This window comes from Lagenorhynchus albirostris, chromosome X (assembly GCF_949774975.1).
Source record: "Lagenorhynchus albirostris chromosome X, mLagAlb1.1, whole genome shotgun sequence".
Classification (NCBI taxonomy): domain Eukaryota; kingdom Metazoa; phylum Chordata; class Mammalia; order Artiodactyla; family Delphinidae; genus Lagenorhynchus; species Lagenorhynchus albirostris.
The window spans coordinates 35,939,680-35,955,221 of record NC_083116.1 but is presented as its reverse complement, the minus strand read 5'-3'; the positions used below and the strand labels follow the sequence as shown (position 1 = coordinate 35,955,221).

General features: G+C 46.2%; 1 protein-coding gene across 4 annotated transcripts in view; it reads right to left on the bottom strand.

Moving 5' to 3' along the window:
• Positions 1-633: 633 nt before the first annotated feature.
• CHRDL1 (chordin like 1) overlaps positions 634-15,542 on the bottom strand; it is a 115,315-nt gene continuing 100,406 nt past the window's right edge. For 2 of the 4 annotated variants that reach the window (XM_060136989.1, XM_060136991.1), the window contains exons 9-12: positions 15,214-15,408; positions 8,438-8,605; positions 6,106-6,195; positions 634-3,017 (exon numbers count right to left, since the gene is read on the bottom strand). In XM_060136989.1, coding sequence (XP_059992972.1) covers positions 2,887-3,017; positions 6,106-6,195; positions 8,438-8,605; positions 15,214-15,408 — 584 coding nt within the window. In that variant the 3' untranslated portion in view covers positions 634-2,886. Of the gene's footprint in view, positions 3,018-6,105; positions 6,196-8,437; positions 8,606-15,198; positions 15,409-15,542 lie in introns of all 4 variants that reach the window. The other 2 variants (XM_060136987.1, XM_060136988.1) reach the window with 1 other exon arrangement.

Sequence of the window (15,542 nt, the reverse complement as noted above, 5' to 3'; positions counted from 1 at the left end):
AACCCCAAGGCGTCCTTTTCCGTCCTTACATTGTTTGACACTGCAGCTCTCATATCTTGGCTTCTGTGATAGCAGAGATTTAGCTGGGGTTAGGGGTCTGAGGGACTTTAGTTTGGATCAACATATGTGACAACACTTTTACCCTGCTCCCTATGCAAATGTGCCACTGAGCAGCGACCCAAAGTGAGGCCCTCTTGAAGCCCAAGTCAATGGCCTTCTGTCCCCAAGCTCTTAAAGTCTTAACCTAATTAGAAGCCATAAATCAATGGCTGTTTTCGGTGCCATGCCAGTTCTGAACATCCACGGTCGTGCATGAATGCTCACTACGCACAAGACAGTGGTCTAATCATCTCACACGACGTGACCAAATTAAATCTCACTGCAAGATTGAAGGCAAAGGGCGACAGTGCTACTATTATCCCCATTTTATAGATGGGAAGACTGACAGCTGCTAAGTGCAGAGCTGGGATTAAAAACCAAGGTCGGCTGACCGCAAAGTTCTCACTCCTAACCACAAGGTGGTAGTGTGAGAGGGGAGTCAAGCTGAGTGTGCAAAAGCCGGGCCTGCCCCTCACCTGTTACCCAGTCCAAGTTCAGTACTGCCCAGACTCAATCACTCACACAACACTCCTGGACAGGATTTTTCCAAATTAAGTTCTTTATTAATTTAAAAATCCAGAAATACAGTGACTACATAAATAAGTACCATATTTAGGTACATGTCCTGTGAGAAGAGTGAAAGGGTAATACTGGTATGTTACTCTTGTTTACATGAGTTAACTAGAAAATGGCTATAACTGCTAAATGGTGCTTATGGGCTTTGTTGTTCCGAGTGTTTATGGTATAAATAAATACACAAGAAGAACCACATCCATTCCTCTCTACTAACTGCAGGTGGCTGGGCCTCTTCTCTCTCGGTCCTACTCTGTACGCAACACTGAACACTGGAGGGATTCTACGTTGGCCTCACACAGCGCCCCAGCTCCTGCTTCACACAGCTTGGCAAAGGTGTGTCCCGGGGCCTGGGGGAAGGAGTCTATCTAGGGAAGCTCCCTGGGTGTTCCCTTAAGGTTGAGCTTTCAGAGAACACCTGGGTGGGAAGGCTTTGCGGTGAGTCATCCGCAAGGGGAAATCACTGCTTTGCTTCAGGATCCGGTGACTCGTTTCCACACTACGGGGATATTGCCACCTCTGGGAGGGAGGCAGCAGCCACTTAATCACGCCCCCAACCCCAAGGTTCTGTGGCCTTTCAGCCCTGGATGTCCTCCTTCCTTCCCTCCCCCCCAACCCCCGCCCCAGGAGAATGTGTCTAAGAGGCTCGTCCCCTGAAGGCCTGACCACCAGGCCCCTGCGTCTCTTTTATGAGAATAGACTCCTTTATGCCAGCTTGCCATAAAGACTGGACCTTTTACATTTTTCCCTATTGGTGTCAAATAAGGAAAAAAATTTTCCTCTTACCTATGGTCACAAAGTAGGAAACATGGGACTTCTCGGACCTTAATATTTAAGTACTCACTAGAGTTCATCCATGCCCCTTCAGAGGAGATAAATCTAGAAGGCAGGCTTGAGATCCCTGCTGTGGAAAAGGTATAGTTTTCCCACAAAGATGATTTCTAGAGCCAGGCCTCAGAATGGATCATCTGGGCTCTGGTATTAGGCTGCAAAGAGACATTTTCGGAGCAGCCTTCCCTGGGATCCACGACTCAGATCCATGGTTGGTGCATGAGGGGAGAATGGTAGGAAGGTTTAGATCATTATCAGAATCCCCATTTCCCCAAATAAGCAATAATTCTCCTAACTGAAGCTCCTGAGGACAGAACCCCTTTGCCAAGTAAAAACCAACTCCCATAAATGGAGAAGAAGGGAAACCACCCTCTTAAGAAGCTTCTAGAATTTTATCATCTAACCGAAATCTGTGGACTAGAGAACTATGACTTCAAGAGACTAAGCGAGGATCGAGCTGTTAATTGGTGAGTTTTGTTGACTTGAAAACATACGGCTGGCCTTGCTGACTTCTATCAACTCCTCTCTTCAATAATTATTTTGTCTTATATGGATTCAGTTTCTGAAAAGTTTACCCAATTCTAACTTCTTTATGGAGCCCCCATAGGTTCAGGGAGAAAAGAGAAGTGTGTCATTATGGAAAAGTTCTTTCCCACCTCAAAGTGAAGGCAGCCAGGAAATGGTGTTCCTGCTCTTTCCCAGGGTTGATGCCATCAACAACCATACCACAGACCCAAGGGCACAGGCTTCTGTTCACAATTCCTTATTCATCCTCCAGGGTACCAACCGCCTCCAAGATACTTGAGAGCCAGGCAAGGGAAAGAAGGGGAGAGTCTACACTGGCCTTGCCTCCGAATGAAGGCTGTAGTTCACTGTGCGTGCGTGTGTGCGTGCGTGTGTGTGTACATGTGTGTGTGAAGATGGGGAGTTAATTTTTTTAAAACACAAGACATTCTAAAATTTGAAGAGCAGAATTTCATACAAATATTTTCTCTGTACTAAAAAACTCCTACTAAGCAATTCCCTTCTCTTTCTTTCACCGGAATAACTTTCTAGATAGAAACCCGGGGGTCTTGTTTACTCTTTAACCCGTAAAGAAATGTGAAATGCAATTCTCCCAGAAACTAGAGCAGGGTTGCGGCGGCGTTCTAGCCCTCTTCCTACCACAGAGAATTCAAGACTCTTCTAGTCTCTTTGGAGGAGACGTTTAAGGGCTGACACACCACTCCAATAAAGGAGCAAGTTATGCTGTGCATGGCGTGAATAACTGACTGCATTTGAGTTTGGGGTTTTAGGGCACTGTTGATTTAAGCAAAGTAAGCCTGCAGTCCAGCCGCAGCTTGAGTTTTCTTGCTTTACTCTATCCAATACTGTCTGTCTCATCTAACAGTGGCCCTTTTCAGACCTTTCCAGGTACAAAACTTTGACCAAATCTTCAAGCTCCGTTCGGCACACACGACTTGAACACATCTGGCTGATCTGGGCTTCTCCTTCAGTGAAGATCTTCCACTGGCCTAAAAGGCAAACACAGAGTGGCCCAGAGACGTGAGAGGAGGGCAGAGCCAATGAGGTGTAGAACCGATATACCCCACCCTTCCCCACGCACTCACGGACCTGCCAGGGGAGCTGGAAGATGAGCATCACGTGATTTCAGCAAAATAGCCCCTGAAACACTTTTCTGGGGACAGGTACAGAAAATGGGCCACGGAGTCTTCATTTCAACACACAACATTTGTAAGAATCCCAAGAAGAATACAGAACTGCCTCCTCAGGAGTAAAACCTAAGTATTGGGTTGGCCAAAAAGTTTGTTCGGGTTTTCGTAAGATGTCACAGAAAAACCCAAACAAACTTTTTCCGCCAACCCGGTATTGTTCTTGGGATTTTTACAGTTGACTTAGCATTTGCGAATTGCTCTGCTATCAGGTCGTTAGCTATTAGGTGGCTCACTTGGCAGCAGGTCAAATAAGGCACTTTGGAGACCAGTACTTCGTGCATTACTGGGGCTTTGCTTACTCTTTGAGGCCCGAATATTAGTTTGGGTTGCTTGATTATTTACTGCTCTTTTCCCTATTCCTGCCGCCCTCTGTTAAAAACCGCTCCCCTCTGCTTTGTCTTATGCGCACACGCTGGCCTCACACCACCTTCAGCAGCGCTTCCAGCCTCCTATGGCTCCGCAGAGAGTTCCAGCCTCACATCCGCCACGTGATCCCTCTCTGCTCTGGTTGAACACGGCCGCATCCCTTCCGTTCCTTGTCATCCCTGCTCCTGTCCCCCTCCACTCCCTGTTGTCTCTTCCCCTGCCCCCGGAACTGTCCATACTTCCAGCGTGTCCTCACCAACTTCTCTATTCCCCGTCCTGCCATGCTAACTGAGCAAGCGGTTTTGACTGCACACCCGTGCTGAGCTCTGGAAACCACCTGATGTCTCTGGACCATCCCTTTCTAACTTTCCTGGTCCCTCAGTGGTAAGATCATCCTTCCCCAGCTATCATCTGGCTCTGTCGAATAGCGTTCCTAACAAAATGTCTACCCTGGATGCCCTCTTCAGCCTTTTCAATCCTGTGCTCATGGTGCTGCAACCTGGAGAATTCTGCGAGTCCAAGGTCGGCGAGCGCCTCTTAATCCAGAACCGTTGTTGAACCTCTTTTCTTTCTCTCGCCACAGAAGACCACGCCCCACTTCCTTACGGCCTCCATTTCTCTGCTCCTTTCTCCCTTGGATTCTTCACTTTTCCCTATTCTCTTGGATTCGATGGGAAAGGAGAGATGGGTCGGGCAAGGAAGCAGCTTCTACCAAAGCCCTACAGGCACACTATATACAGGAGTCAGGCTTGCTCTGCTCTGTCCCCAGGTGACCCTGCGGGATCATCTCATTACCTACGTGCTTCAGAGGCACACATCATCTACCTCCATTATGCACCCTAAATCCTAACTGTGACAGGAAGACTTTGTTTAAATCATCTTTCAAGTGCCCCAGTGCCTAGCACAGTGCCTGGCCCACAGTATGAACAAATATATGTTCTTTGAAATTAATTGGTAATTTCAAGTCACATTATTGATCCTATAGACTCTGCCTTTTTATTCCTTACAAGAACTTCCAGCTCCTCCATTTGAATTCTCCTACTGTCCAGTTGTCTACCTGTCTCCTGCAGAATGAACAATTGACCTCATCGACGCTATGTCCAGCTGCCTATTGGACAATGCTGCTCATATGGACTTCAAGCATCTTAATCTAAACGTGTTCCAAGTAAAACTCATTTTTGTCACCAATGCCTGCTCATTCTCCAGAGTTTCCCACTGGTGAATGGCGTTACTATTCACCCAGTCCATAAAGTTGTTAATATTGGAGCCATTCTAAACTCACTTCTCTCTTTGATCCTGATCATGACGGTTTAACCTCAGCCCCTCACAGGGACCCCTCCTCCCCTGTCTAACCGACTTAATACAGTCTAACAGCTTCCTGTTACACTATCACCAGCTCTCTCACTAAAAGCCCACCTGCCACTGCATCCAGCAAGTACCACTTTCTAAAAAACAGATCTGAATGCATCGTTCGCTTGCTAAAACCCCCCACTGGGGTTCTCCGGTCTGGAGACCAAGTTCAACTTCTCAGCATGGCATACTGGGCTCTCTAGAATATGGCTTCTCAAAGTAGGTGCTTAATAAATGCATCTGACAGCCGAGAGACATCTTTCCAAAGCCCCATTTTGACGCCACTATACTGTGTGCAAGTTTGCAGCAAGCACCCATGCTCCTTCCGGGCCCTCTAACTACTTCCTACCTCCAACTCTTCTCAGATTTCTGTGCACCCTACGTGGCCTTTGTAATTCTTCCTCACCCACACCCACCCACCCACCTCCACATTTCTTGTTTGCTCCTGTCAAGTCTTCTCTTAGGCTGTACCTTCTCCCTAGACTGATTTCCTGACCTGTTGCCCAGTCACACCCTTCTCTTTCAAAACCCACCTCCTCCCTGAAGCCTTCCCCGACTAAGCCCACCTGGCTCTCATCTCATTGTTCTTTGCAGATTCCCCTGAGCACTTAGGTATTTAACTCTTCAGAAGTATACTAATTCATAATGAAGGCATTTTCATGTTCTGTCTCGCCCATTAGAATTCCCTGTGGATAGAAATTCTGTGCCTTTTATTCCTTCAGAAGTGCTTACCCCCCACCCCCGCCACGCAGTGCCTAGCAGGATCTAGTCCCAGGCTCCATCTAGCGTAGAAAGTGGGAGAGCCGCAAGTATGCTTGAGTGTCTGAGTGCTTTTAAAGAAACACGACCAACCGGGGCAGTTCCAAACAGTCAAACAGAGCTTTGATACAACACAAGAATCGATATGCAGTCATCTTCTCTCTTTCTCTCTCATCCCCACCACTGAGGACATAGCCTTCCAGATGTGAAGTCTCCACAGATAGACCAGACCTCCCACCCTCTTGAGACTCTGGGTTTAGTCACCCACAGGAGAGAGAGAGAATATCCTCTAATGCTGACATGGACCATTGCTCCTGTTCAGTGAGAGCACGGTGGGTACTTTATTTGGGGCTATGTGACATTGAAAACTGGATGTGTTTTCCAGGGAGGAGTAAAGAGAGTCACGACTTACTCAGGGTTGTCCTGGTCACCAGCTTGAAGTGATGGAGCTCCTCAAACATCCTCTTGGAGATCTTCTCAATATGGAAGTGCTGGAGGATGCCTGGGGCCAAGCACAAAGTGGGGCAGGTGGTCAGGCGCTCTCTATCTGGAACCCCTTTTTCTGCTTGGGCTGAGCATATCATCTCACTACTGGGGCTTAGGAGTCTCGAGCGGGGCTGTGTAATGTGCTTAACCAGGAACTTGGACGGCTCGAGGGTTATAATTGACTCCATTTGTTTCCTTGGCTCACTGACCTCCCCCCTGGTTCTCTAGAGGACAGAGATAAGGGAGACAGAGCTGCTGACCGTGGGACCCGCTCCTGGGGAAAGCCACAGAGAATCAAGCATGGATGCTGGATGGAGTTTCTGCAGCCAAAGGCAGTATTAGACATTCTGCCCTTGCCCCTGGTCTGGGTAGACTATGTCCCTGCCAAGCCACCGGGCTACCCTCCTGGCTCGGCAGCGAGAACCAGCAGTGGGTCTTGCAGACAGGTTGTGCAAATGGAGACGCCATCCTTATTCCTGAACTCACCAGAAAGCATATTTTCCTTTGGGAAACAGTCACAGCTCCTTTCACTTTCCCTTATAAAAATGGGCAGAGTGAAAATAAGGGGGCTCCCACAGTCTCAACCTTGCCTTGAATAGCTTTTATCAGAATAACACGTGAACAACTGAAAACTGCCACTTAAATAATCCTCAAGAGGTCTACAAGGAGCAACGGACATGGAGCCTGGGTTTTTCTCTATCCACTATGCACAGATCTTGATTACCCAGTGCTGTGAACAAGAGCTTACTCAGAGGCGACACTAGCAAGTTGAAAAGCGTCCATGCATTTCTGTGAGGCGAGAGATGTGGGGCGATGGAGGCATAGTGAGGTCACCGCTAGGGAAGCCAACAGAACAGTGCTTAGTCCTGGTGACCAGTTACAGAGGAGTTAGGGAGTTAGGGATGGCAAATCAACATTCCTGGGTCTAGAGCAAAAACAAACAGGGATGAGCCTCATATGTGAGTTCTAGCATATTTTTAAACGGGTAGAGAGGAACTTGTTCTTTTGAGAAAGAAAGAAGGGAGAGAAGAAAGGCCCACAAAATACTAGAGCAGTTGTTTCTCAAAGGATGGGTCCAAGTGCCACCTGTATCAGCATCACCTTGCTATTTGTTAGAAACACAAATGTTTAGACCCTACCGGAGGCTGACTGAATTCACACTTCTTGGATGGGGCCAGGTAACTGTTTGTTTGTTTTTAAATAAATTTATTTATTTATTTATCTTGGTTGCGTTGGGTCTTCATTGCTGTGCGCGGGCTTTCTCTAGTTGCGGTGAGCGGGGGCTACTCTTTGTTGCAGTGCGCGGGCTTCTCATTGTGGTGGCTTCTCTTGTAGCGGAGCACGGGCTCCAGGCGCGCGGGCTTCAGTAGTTGTGGCACAGCGGGCTCTAGAGCGCAGGTTCAGTAGTTGTGGCGCACGGGCTTAGTTGCTCCATGGCATGTGGGATCCTCCAGGACCAGGGATCGAACCCATGTCCCCTGCATTGGCAGGCAGATTCTTAACCACTGTGCCACCAGGGAAGTCCCGGTAACTGTGTTTTAAACCAGCTCCTTGTGTGATGCTGAAACTTACTCAAGTTCGAGCACTCTCGAGCCTTATGCGGGAGCCAATTGAAAAAGGATGTGCGTTATTTCCCAATTCCTAGAAAACTTGACCAGACTAGATCAGCCCTAGTCTCGTAGCTATGGGATGGTGTGAATAGCTGCAGAGATGATGGTTTAAATTTGTCTTACTGCAGAGTCCCCAGCATGGTTCAAGAGACTCAGCTGTGCACTGAATGATTGCATTTTCCTGTTTGTTGAGCTTCCTCTGGGAAACAATGGTAGACTACAGTTTGGGAGTTTAAAACCCTGGGTGTACATCAGAATCACCTGCGGAGCTTTCCGAACAAACCCTGAAGCCCAAGCCCCACCTGGCCAATTAGTCAGACCCTCTGCAGGTAGGCTCAGGGATTTGGTATTTAAAAACCTTCCCAGACGATTCTGGTGTGCAGCCAGGGTTAAGAAGCACTCCTCCAGCCTTGGTTGTGTGAGAAAGACAACAAAACCCAACAGTCAATACTTACTTTTTAGCCCAGGTCCTGGTTAAAGCTAAAGGCCACAACAGCAACGGTGGGAGTCATATGTTAGTTTCTAAGCAATCGGGAAATCTTCTGACCCAGAGGAACAGGTTGAAGCAAAATGAAGGTGAGTCTTCCATTCCTTCCCTGTGTCCCCCTTACAAAAATATTGACAAGAAATTAATGTCGTCTGGCTCACCCTTTCGAATGGTCCAAACGTGGACCTCTACCTGAGGCGGTCTCTCTGTCTCCAGTGCTATTTTTCTGGTGGTCTCCCCATCCTCCATGAACACAGACTCATACACGGGCATGGTTTCTTCTCCACAAAAGTAGCCTTTGCTGTCAAAGCTTTGGCCAGGAAGTTCTTCTGGAATCAGGAGGCAAGTAGAGATTTGTCATGGTTTTCCAAAACTAGGAGCGGACCTCTGTATTTATGCATCTCTTTGTTCATAGCACCACACAAGCATCAAAAGTGGACAATCTACAAGAACATTCCTACAGAGATAGAAATCCCACCCATAGTTCACTGGCTCAGCTGAGGCTGCCCCTGTAACAGCCACGAAATCACAAAGAAGCACGTGACTTCGAAGTCCGCGTGATGACAGAACACTGGCCCCAAAGCTACACTGGATCCACCACCACCGCATGAGAAGTGGATCTTCACAAAGAGGAAGAATGTGACGAGGTACAAATCTGCTGGGCGCTTAAGGGAACACAGGATTTTCGATGCTGGGTCAGGATCATGGTTGGGCTAGCTCAGTGTTGCCAACAGAGACCCAAGGAATGGGCTGACAGAACGCCTCGGTTAGCTTCCCTGACGTCAATTAGGCATACTTAGAAAACATTTATGACGCTTATTTATGTGCATATACTTGCCCAAAGGATCTATCCAAATTGGCTTGACATTTCTGAACGCTCTTTGATTTGTTTGTAAGCGGAATGCTAATACCGGATCAACACCAGTGCCAAAACCTAGACGTCAGATTAGTCATGTGTATGCTATGCCAAATGAACGGGTGGAAGACACAAAAAAATTGGTCAATCCCTCAACTATGGATCATTTAAAGTATAAACTAACTTGTTGGATTTCAGCTTCCAGGCATAAAGGTACCAGCCCCCTCTTACTCCCCATTCTGCTCCGCCCTCCTCTTTCCTCAGCCCGCTACTGAAAGAAGTTTCCCTTGCTTGGTTATCCGTGACTTAACTTGCTTTGCTGGCCTTGTCATCAGCACCCTCTTCAGCTGTGCACTTAAAGTGTAACACTCAAATCGGGAACAACAAAGACAAGCTGAGGACACCCTGAAAAATTCTGAATATGCGCAGAAGCCATCTGTAAGCACATCTGATGAAAGCGGTGGGTGTTGAGTGCTTTGGGCCCGTGACTCTAATTAGGGGGACTCATTGTTAGCCAATCAGAGGCACTTGGACTAGAGGTTGTAATCAAATGGCTATTGCATGTCTCTTGCTGACCTGATTAGCTCTCCCATCCCCACCACCATTTTGGCACTGGAAGGACAAAATCCTGGTCCTCTCTGGACGATTCCAGGTTGGATTACTCAATTCGTAGATTATCCTAGAGTCAAGCTTTCTTTCTCCTTGAGTCTTTCTTTTTAGTTATTTAAGTACTCGGTGGGCTGGTCTTTGTTGGCGATGCATTAGGTGATGAAGGGACTTGCACGAGCACTTTTCAGTAGGTGGAGGGGGGAGGAGGTCATGGAGCATAAAGGAACCTCTATGTATTTAATTACCACCTTTAGAATGAGAGCCGGGTTCCTGTGTTAAATCTTGCCCACCAGCTTAATACTAGCTATAGCTATCATAGCCATATGAAATCCATGATGGCACTGGAAGTACCTATCATACACTACAAGTTCTCCCAGTGTCCTGAAGAGTTATCCTGCCCCACCACCCCTCCCCTCCAAGAACTTAATTTACTCACCAGAAGGGATCTATAAACAACAAGATCCATTAGTGACTCACCCCTGGCTGGCGCATGAAAATATTAAGAGTAAATAAACAGAGCGTGTCTTTCGAACTACCTACTCGGCAACCTCTTCATTCCACATCGTCCACTTCAAGGTGCTTCCTGATCACTGCACGTGACCTACTTTCATTTCCTTCTGGGGAAGTATGCCATACCTGAAGTAATTTCTGGGCATTCCCACTTCCCACGAGAATGTTCCTGTCCTGAGCCCTCCAGAACTAAGAAATTGAGAAACCACTCCATATGGAAGTGGGGATGACTGATGCGGGAGATGTAATATCCCAGCCCAGGAAACAAACTTGAAGTCTTACCAGGGGCTTTTTATGCTGTAACCCAAAAGGAGTGTGTCATTACGGGAATTCCAGGTATATTGGGGTGGTATGGTGGGGTGGAGAGGTGAGTTGGGGAACCTTCAGGGAGTAGAAGTCCTACACAACCCTGCAGATGGCCACTGACACATGAAGCAAGGCCAGCCTCCACCAGAGCAAAGATGAGAGAGAGAGAGAGAGAGAGAGAGAGAGAGAGAGAGGGAGGGAGGGAGGGAGGGAGAGAGGGAGGGAGGGAGAGAGAGAGAGAGAGAGAGAGAGAGAGAGAGAGAGAGAGAGAGAGAGAGAGAGAGAGGTGAAACTCACATCCTTTATTTTGGCCTTAGTTTGTTACTGGGGGGCCTGCAATCATTTGTTCTAATGAAACTTTTGGCTGGATCATCAGTGAATTTTATTTGTCTCTTTTCCCTTCTCAACGTGAATAACTGAATTTACCGTTCTTTTTTCTGTCGATCTTCTCCTCTCACTCCTTTATTCCTTTTCCTCTGTGTCCTGTGTCATTTTCTAAGAGGCTGAGAATGTCATGATCTTCCCTTTCTCACCCCTTCACATCACTCAGAACTCTACTCAAACATCGTTCTTCAGAGAAGCCAACCCTGACCAGGCTTTTGAAAGCACTTCACCCTGCCTGTGCCATTCACTATCGCCTGATCCTGTCTGTTTTTTCTTCTCAGTACTCATCACCACTGAAAATTACCTTATCGGTTTGTGTTCATTGCCTTTCCTCTCCCACTAGAACGTGAAGAGCATTACCGGCAAGTAGCCTGAGTCTGTCTGCTTTATCTCCCTATTCTCAACACCTACAACAGTGTCTTGCACACAGAAGGCACATAACATGTGTTTCCAGGTTGCATGCTGTGCGAACAAGTGCATGCCCCTTGAGGATCTGAAGTTGCTGAGTACCCGGGCCTCCGTGGATAGCGACTCTTGTAAGGCAACGTGACTATTGGGAGACTTTCAATTTGCAGACATCCACGTGTGGCTTGCTGAGGGCAGGTGACAGAATGGGACAGACACTCTCTCCTTCCATGTTGCCCAGTAAGTCCTCTATATCTACACGTCTGAGCAGCATGGGAAAGCGGGAAAAGCCACTCTTCCAGAGAAACACATTGTCAATGATTGTTGAAAATTTAGAAAATACAGATAAACAAAAAAGATACCCATCATTCAGTCACCCAAAGATGGCCACTGTTACATTTTGCCATATGCCCTTCCAGTCTTTTTTTTTTTGGCTAAGCATATTATCAACGTTTTCTCTATTAAAGAGAAGAAAACTGAGGTGTATAAAGTGAAGTGACTTGCCCAGAGTCACAGAAATAGATAATAAAACCAAGGTTTGGAATCCAGGTCACTTCCAGCCCATTGTTTTTTCCAGGCCAGCAGAAAATGTTGACTGATTTTAAAAAAAAAAAAAGGCAAATCAGTTACTTAAGTGTTGGTTTTGACACACGAGCTTGAGAAAAATACAGTCTGTAGTATTGGGGTGACAGAGTACTGGATTGATGATCCAGCATTCTAGCCCTGGCTCTGCCACTGGTTTTCTGTGTGACCTAGATCATAATATACATATTGTTTTATAGCTTGAAGATTTTGTACTTAACAGATATATTGCAAGTATGTTTCTGTGCCATTAAATCTTGTTCTATAGTGATTTTTAATGGCTATATAATATGCCACAGTACAGATATACCATAATTTATTTAACCATTTCCATACTGGTAGACTTTCAGTTTGTTTCCAATAATTCACTATTGTAAACAGCACTGCAGCAAAAATCCTTGTTTGTATGTCTCTGTACGTCTCTGATCACTTTCTTTGGATTTCCAGGAGTACAACTGCTTAGCCAAAGAGTATGAACATAAAGGTTTTAATAACATGCCACCGCCTGAAAGGCAATGCCTGTCCTGTGTACTGTGCCCACACCTTTTTGATTCCTTCACTCTTATCTGAATCACGTACAGCAATACAATCCTAACCACACAAAGAAATGGGATGTGGTCTGAAGGTGTGAGATTCAAATTGGAATATTATATAGTGGGAGGGTTTATCTTACCTGGGTAGTTTAGGTAACTATTAGTTTGTGTATGAAATTATCTTGTTGTATTACTTTTATGATGATAGGCATTAGACCCTTGACAGGAGAGAAAATTGTGCTGGTAGAACTACTTCCAAGTGACACTAAAAGGCCTGGGGATCCAGTGAGGTGGCAGACTTGGAAGTTACAATAGGTCATCATGGCTGGGTGGCTGCCATGTTCATACCCTCAGAATGTGCTCTCTCCGTGCCCCTAGTGAGTACAGTTCCTCAACAATTTTAATGCCCCAATTCTCCACTCCATATCAGATAGCTCCTGTCCATCCTACCCACACTCTGCCCCTACTCTGGAAGACGAAGCTTGTTACATTAAGAAAGATTTTGTTTGTGCCATAAATCAGTGCTTCTCAAACTTTAATGTGCATTGCACTCACCTGGGGGACCTTGTTAAAATGCAGATTCTGATGCGGCAGGTCTGGGGTGGGACCTGAGAGTCTGGTTTTCTCACTAGCTCCCAGGTGCTGCCGGTCCATAAACCACACTTTGATTAGCAAAACCATGAGCTACCCTGGGCCTACAGCAGTGGTTCCCAAACTTGTCTGCAAATTAATATTATGTGGGGATCTTCTAAAATAGGCCACAACTCAAATCAATTAAATCATAATCTCTGGGGATGAGACACAGGTTTTTTTTTTTTTTTAGTTTTAAGAGTTTATTTGAGCAAAAATTGGTTCAAACTGGGCAGCATCTAGTCTAACAGATAGAAAGGAGCTCCAAGGAGCTGTACAAAATGAAAGACTTTTACAGGCAGAAGGGAACAGGCACAAGGAAGTTATATTTGGAAAAAAAGTGGATTGGTTATCGCCAGGGCGCTTTCCTTTAAGGGATGGCATGGGTCTATCAGGCAGGCGACCTCACTAGTGCTGATCAGGTGACTCCTGATTGATTGGTGGAGGATTTCATTTCTGGGAGAGTGAAAATTAATTGTCTCGATTTGGTGACATGGGGCTTAGCAAAATTGACTCCATGTTGGGCCTGTTGTCTTGTTTTTAGCAGAAGAGACCACCTGGTCCTCGTTTCCATCCTCTGTCCATCCTGGCATCCTTCCACACTGCCCTCTGGTCCTTGGTGGTCCAGCCACACTGACGGCCTACTCATCCCCGGGCCTGTCTAGTCCTCAGTTGTTGGTCCAAGAGACACAGGTATTTTTAGAAGCTCTCTGGGGGATTCCAATGTGCAGAGAAGTTTGGGAACCATTGGCCTACATGAAGATGCTCAAAATACATATATACTGAATACACTGACGAAGTTCGTGTCTGTCTGCTACTCATGAGGAATTGCCTAAATTGAATAAATGATTTAGCTCTCTGCCTACACTTAAAAAGATTTGTTTTTTTAAAAAAATATTTATTTATTTGGTTGTCCCGGGTCTTAGATGTGGCACACGGGATCTAGTTCCCTGACTAGGGATCGAACCCAGGGCCCCTGCCTTGGGAGCGTGGAGTCTTAACCACTGGACCACCAGGGCAGTCCCTAAAAACATTTGGTTTTTCATCTGTGTTTACAACAGTGCTTTGCAGGTAGATATAAGAAATGATAAACTCATGTGCCTGGAAGTGATTAATTCATTCAGTCCTTGAATGTTAGCGCTGGAAAGACCCTAAGAAATCTACTCTAACCCTCTCGTTTTGCAGAGAAGGAAACTGAGGCTCAGAGAGGTGAAGTGACTTGTTCTAGGTCACACAGGAAACCAGTGGCAGAGCCAGGGCTAGAATGCTTAATTATCAAGCCAGTACTCTGTCACCCCAATACTACGGACTGTATTTTTCTCTAGCTCGTGTGTCAAAACCAACATTTAAGTAACTGATTTGTCTTTTTTTTTTTTATCAGTCAACATTTTCTGCTGGCCTGGAAAAAACAATGGGCTGGAAGTGACCTGGGTTCCAAACCTTGGTTTTATTATCTATTTCTGTGACTCTGGGCAAGTCACTTCACTTTATACACCTCCGTTTTCTTCTCTTTAATAGAGAAATGATAATATCATTATAGCATTTTAGAATTGGAAGGAAGCTTACATATCAACTATTCCAAACTTTTCATTGTATAGATGAGGATGATGCAGCCTAGAGAAAATCTGGCTCATTTCCAAGGTCACCCAGCAAGTTAGTTATTAGGACCAGAACCCACTCTCCTTCCACTATGCCTCACCTGTCTCTAGTCCTGTCTGAAAGAGAAAACGAAGGTGATTGCGCTTTGATGAGTTAAACGGTGATATAAACAAAGGGTGCTATTGTCCTTCCTAATAATCACGATAACCTAATTTCTCTACTATTTAGAAAAGCAAGGCTTAAGTTCGGCCCTTAGGGCTACGTGGGACCAAAGGTGTGGTAGACACAAGCAAATCCCCGGCCTGTTTCTGAGAAGTCACTTTCTTCCAAGCAACCATCTCATCAGCCCTTCAAGAGAGGAGCGAACGTAGCTTGTTGTCAGTTATTAGAACTATTACCATTACAATTATATGGCAGGTTGTGGTTATGTTTCTGATACTCAAAGAACATTGAGAATGACTATGTGGGGATCTCAGTCAACCAACGGCAGGGCTTCCAACCAACGCACCTTTTGCCTTTTTACCTGGACACACCTTGCAGCACTTTCCATCTATTTTTTGAGGATACTTGCAGGGGTATCGACTGGGGCAGTGGATTTTCTTGCACTCTTGCTTGGTGACATTACAGGTGCACAGCACACACTCCACAATGCCAAATGCCCGGAGGTTTGGGTGCCAGGACTCGCCGTGGGAATAGGTCTTTCCATTGGAAACACACACTGGAAGAGAACGCAGGACTGGAAATTAAAGGCTAGGGAGCGGAAATGGGCCCCGGTGCTCAGAGCCCAAGCCCTGAACCCCTTAAGACATCAAGCATCCTTTGTTCTTGTTGTGCCCGTGGAGGTGTGTTTAC